Source organism: Fukomys damarensis, unplaced genomic scaffold (assembly GCF_012274545.1).
Source record: "Fukomys damarensis isolate Sample0158 unplaced genomic scaffold, DMR_v1.0_HiC HiC_scaffold_20, whole genome shotgun sequence".
Classification (NCBI taxonomy): Eukaryota; Metazoa; Chordata; class Mammalia; order Rodentia; family Bathyergidae; genus Fukomys; species Fukomys damarensis.
Window position 1 is genome coordinate 7968755 of NW_022900932.1, and position 4837 is coordinate 7973591.

Genomic DNA, 4837 nt, shown 5'->3' on the forward strand with positions numbered 1-4837 from the left:
GGAGTCAGGGGGCTCTGGGGGCCGGGGCGGGCCGGGGAAGCAGGGGGCCTGGGAGAGACTGGGATGGGGTTCTCCTGGGGAGATTCCAGCGCTCCGACAGAGTATCTGGGTTTTATAAAAAACACGCACATGTTTGGAAAGCGCTTTGAAACGGTTCAAGGTGCTGGGCAGCTGTGGGGCCCCAGCAGTCAGTAGCCTTTGAGCAACCTGGGGCCCAGTGAGGCCCAAAGGGGGAGCTGGCAAAGAGGGGCGTGGCCGGCAGCAGGGAGCAATGGAGGAGGAGGGGTCCAGCCCGGCGCATCAGGACTGGGCCTCTGAGTGGGAAGCCCCATGGCTGTGAGCAGGGGTGTCCCCAACCCATGGCCTGAGAGAAGGAGCTCACAGTGCTGCAGGGCCCAGTGCTGCTGTCAGGAAAGACGACCCAGCTGGGCCTGAGGAAGGGTGGCCCCCGGCGTGAGAGTGGTGTCGGGCTCTGGGTGAGAAGGACAGAAGTGGCCCTTGTCCCGGCCTTCTCTCCTCTTCCTTCCTGACTTTCTGTCATCCGTGCGTCCCAAGGCAGAAGCCAAGCACTTCCCGAGCCACAGCTGACACTGCGGACAGCTTGCCTTGCGGCAGACACCGGGCAGTCACAGTCAGGCCATTCCATCCCGCGTCCTGTGGACAGGCACAGAAGCCGGGGCTGGATGAGTCACCCCGCGGATAAGGAGCAGAGGCCAGATTAGAGCCCGCATGAGGAGCTTCAAAATTACTGTAGGCCACATGGCAATCAAGGCTGCCTGGCGTCCCCGGAGCCTGGTGTGTGGCTGTTGTCCACTTTTTCCTCCAGCCTTGCACCCCTTCCAGGCCTCCCACTCCCACCGCAGTTCCCAGGCTCAGAGCGGGTGGGGTCTCTGCCCTCGTTGGGTCCAGGGCCTAGAAACAGCTCTGCATTGAGAGCAGCGGGAGAGGGGAGCAAAGGCCGGGCTGATCGGAGCCTCCTGAAGGAAGGGTGGGAGGCTCCTGCAGTTTCCTGGCCACAGCAGCTCTGTGGCAGAAGGCAGCACAGGTAGCTTTGGGCCAGTCCCGGGGCTCGCTCTGCTCCCTGAAGTTCTTGATGTCCCACCGCTCTTCTTTCCTTTCTGCGTTCCTTTCTGCTGTTCCCATGGAGATCCATGGAGCCCAGTCTGGTCTGCGTCCACAGGGAGACCAGGAGGGTCACCTTGGGACAGGTGCACATGGGCAGGGGCTATGGGTCCCGGCTACCTGGCGGGAATCTCGGGGCAGAGAGGCCAGCCACGGTCGTCTCCATCCTGCTGGCCACTGCCCGTGACAGTGTGGGCTCAGCCTCCAGCCATGGGACACGCCATCCCCCTGGCCCATGCTCTGGTCCCAAGTGACCTGGCCATGCTGTGCTCTGCGCTCCCCCCTCCTCTTGTGCTTTCGTAGGGGGGCATGGACCAGAATGACCCAACCTATGAGTGGCCAGCACCTGCCCAGCCTTCCGCCTCCTCAGGAGAGCCAGTGTCCCACATCCCAGTAGGCAGATGGGGAAACGGGCCTGGTGATTTCAAAGACACCCCTGGCCACCACTCCCATGAAGCCCACCTTGCTGGGTGCACCCACGGGAGGAGGGCAGGCAGGATAGTTAGACTGAGCATCGAGGCTCCCAGCCGGGGGGTTCCCGCTAACCCATGTCCCCTAGGCGGTCACCCCAGCTGCCAACCCAGAGCCAGCTGTGCCTTGTCCCATCACCACGGGCCCCACGGTCCCTGGGAGCCTTTGTGCTCACGGCATTTCTGCACCTAGAAAGCTTGGTCATCACCCTTCCCGGGGACACTGGCACAGAGCTCACTGGGGAGGGGCAGCAGAGCCAGGAGCAGGGCTTAGCCACCAGCTCCAGGGTGTCAGCAGACCTGAGCACCCTGGGACTTCCCCTGAGCCTGCTCCTCTCTGCTTCCTCCTATGCTGGGGATTTCCTAATCCAAAGCTTACCACCCTCCTGGCTAAGTCCTGCCCCACAGGTAGGGCTGGGGCTGGGCTGGGGGAGGGGGAGGGTTCCCTGGGACCTAACCTGTTCCTACCTGACAAGTCCCTGCAAGACATCCCTCCCTAGCTGGGCCTGCAGTGGGGCTGTGCTTGCTGGGGAAGGCTGCAGCCTGGTCAGCTAACTCTGCTTGCTGTGCACCCAGCCCTCCACAGAGCATGGGGTGAGGGGAAGCCTGGGCCCCACGGGGTGGTGGGGGAGGCAGACAGCCCCATGAGGTGCCTGTCCTAAGGCGTGGCTGGGCCCTGCCTGGCGGGCACTGCAAAGGTCTGGGAGAGTTGGGGAAGGTGGGGCTAAGAAAGACAGATGCCGCTACTTTTCTCACCGCCTTTATTGAGTAGCTGGACCCTCTGGGCATTCCAGAGAGGCCTGGCCCAGGCAGAAGGTAGAGAGCCACTCCACTTTGAGAGTCCCAGATGCTCCAGCTAGGAGGCATCTCTTATGGTCCCCCCCATGCTTCATGTTTGAGGTCACTGACAACTCAGAGAAGGCAAATGACTTGCTCGAGGGTGCACAGCAAGTTGTGTGGAGAGCTAGGAGGAAAAGCCTGCTGTCCTAACTCCTTGCCTGCTCTCCCTCCCACCCGACTGAAGACTCAGCAGCCCTTCCATGCACTCCCCAGGGTGGTGCTGCTGGGCTCCTGGGCCTCCGGCCTGGGCCACTGCTGTGCACCAGGTACCAGGGCTGGACTCCAGGTCCCATGTCAGGTGGGCCACTTTTCAGTCCCTCCCATAGCTGCAGGCACTGTTGGCCAGCAGTCTCAGATGCATTGTGAACTGGGATGGCGCCCCTCCCGGTGACTGGGGGAGACCGTGGGTCTCATCTTCCTACTGTATGGTGGTGGTGACAGCCAGCCGTATCGGCACTCCATGCTGCTGGGCTGTCCCACTGTTAACTTCCCAGTCCTCACGGCACCTTTCAGGGCAGGCCTTTGCTGTTCCCACTGACTGACCGATTGATGATTGACTGACTGAGTCGGGTCTCGCTGTGTAGCCCAGGCTGGCCTATAACTCGTGATCCTCGTGCCTCAGCCTCCTGGGTGCTGGGATTATAGGCGTGCACCACCATGCCCATCTGCTGTTCTGATTTAAAGACAAAAAAAAAACAGAAAAGGGGTCCATCCCGCGTCTAGAAAGACACTCAGAGCGGCTCTGCCACACTGTGGGTGGCCCAGGCACTGCCCCTCGCTAACAGGGCAAACCTCGCAGGTGCCCATGTCCATGGCCATGATGTCGCCACAGATGCTCACCCCACAGCAGATGCAGCAGATCCTGTCACCGCCCCAGCTCCAGGCACTGCTCCAGCAACAGCAGGCTCTCATGCTGCAGCAGGTGGGTCTGCCCCTCCATCCCCACCTCCCTCCCTGTTTACCAGGGGTGGCAGAAACCGGGAGACTGCTCAGGGGCCCTGCCGACCTGCATTCCTTCAGGGCTGCTGAGAGGCCAAAGGTCCAGCTCAGCAGCCGCCAGCCCCCACACACCCGTCCCCTGGGCAGGCCCCACTGCCATCTCTGGAACTCCAGGATAGGGCAAAGTACCGGGACATCTGAGCCTGTGCCTGGGACCCAGGCAGGAGCGCCCCCAAGAGGGGGGGGTCAGGACTGTGGGGCACACTTCCCTCCTGTCCATCCCTGCTTGTGCCCAGGCTAATGCCTCCCCACCCCCACCACAGGACATGGCCAGAGTTGCAGTCTGCAGCCCCCGCCGGCTAACTGTTCCCCACCTTGTCCCCCCCACAGCTTCAGGAATATTACAAGAAACAACAAGAGCAGCTTCACCTGCAGCTCCTCACCCAGCAGCAGGCTGGGAAACAGCAGCCCAAAGAGGTGAGAGGCCGCGGCCTAGCCCAAGGCGCCAGATGTCCCCAGGGACCCTCATCCCAACACCAGCACCAGGGGCCAGCAGTCTGGAAGTGCTCAGGAGAGGAACGCCCTGTGGAGAGGGAAAAAATCTAGGCAGAGTTGTGCTCTGGTGTCAGAGGGACTGGGCAGGGTTCCTTCTCTCCTTGCCCCGTGTGCACATCCTTGGTACAAGAGTGTCTTGTTCCCAGCTGCCTCGTGGCTGTGCCATCCTCCTCCCTGTTCGGCCTTGGAGACCCAGCCCCTCAGCCCTCCATCCCCAGGTGCACCTCCCCTGCCCTAGCCCCCATACCACAGCCTCGTGTCTCCCTCCTGCTGGCCAAACCAAAGCCCCTGTTCTAAGTGATCTCTTCCCAGAGGCTGCCCTGAGGACATCCGGGCATTCTAAACCAGCCCTTCAGTCCTCTGCTGTCTGCATTGACTAGCCAACAACCCCCACTGCCGCCACCTCCTGCAGGCAGGGGAGGCGTTGCCTCCCCTATTCCAAGGATGTGCTCGGTTCTGGGCTTAGAAGCCCTGCTGACAGCCAGCTTGTCAGTGCCTGAGTGAAGAACTGAGGGGCGGGAGGGGAGTCAGGCAGGGTGCTGCCTAGCAGCCTGATGTATGCTTCCCCTGCCCTGGTCCCATCCCACTGCTTGGTCCTCTGTCTAGAAACGGAGAAGGCAGGATCCAGGAGGAAGGGGGAAGCGCCCCCTCCCCTGGGGCAGAGGGGGGGGTCCTGGGCATGCGGGAAGGGTGCCCTGTGGGCGGGGGTAGCTCTGACGGGCTCATCGATCACTGAGAAGAGCGGCCCCCCAGGCACACAGCTACGGTGCGGGAGCCAGCCGGCGGAGGGGGAGGGCTGGCGTCGTGCTGCGTGTCTGGGTCTGGCTGCGTGTGCGTGCGTGCGTGCGTGCGTGCGTGCCTGTGTTTACTGTGAGGAGGCATGCAGCCCTATGGAAGCTGGGTCGGGAGCA

General features: G+C 62.4%; 1 protein-coding gene across 1 annotated transcript in view; it reads left to right on the top strand.

Annotated features, from left to right (window-relative positions):
• Positions 1 to 2502: 2502 nt before the first annotated feature.
• Positions 2503 to 4837, top strand: part of LOC104857720 (forkhead box protein P4) — an 11962-nt gene continuing 9627 nt past the window's right edge. The window contains exons 1-3 of the mRNA XM_033766628.1: positions 2503 to 2730; positions 3232 to 3354; positions 3762 to 3848. Of these exons, the coding sequence (XP_033622519.1) occupies positions 2518 to 2730; positions 3232 to 3354; positions 3762 to 3848 (423 nt within the window). The 5' untranslated portion in view covers positions 2503 to 2517. The remainder of the gene's footprint in view (positions 2731 to 3231; positions 3355 to 3761; positions 3849 to 4837) is intronic.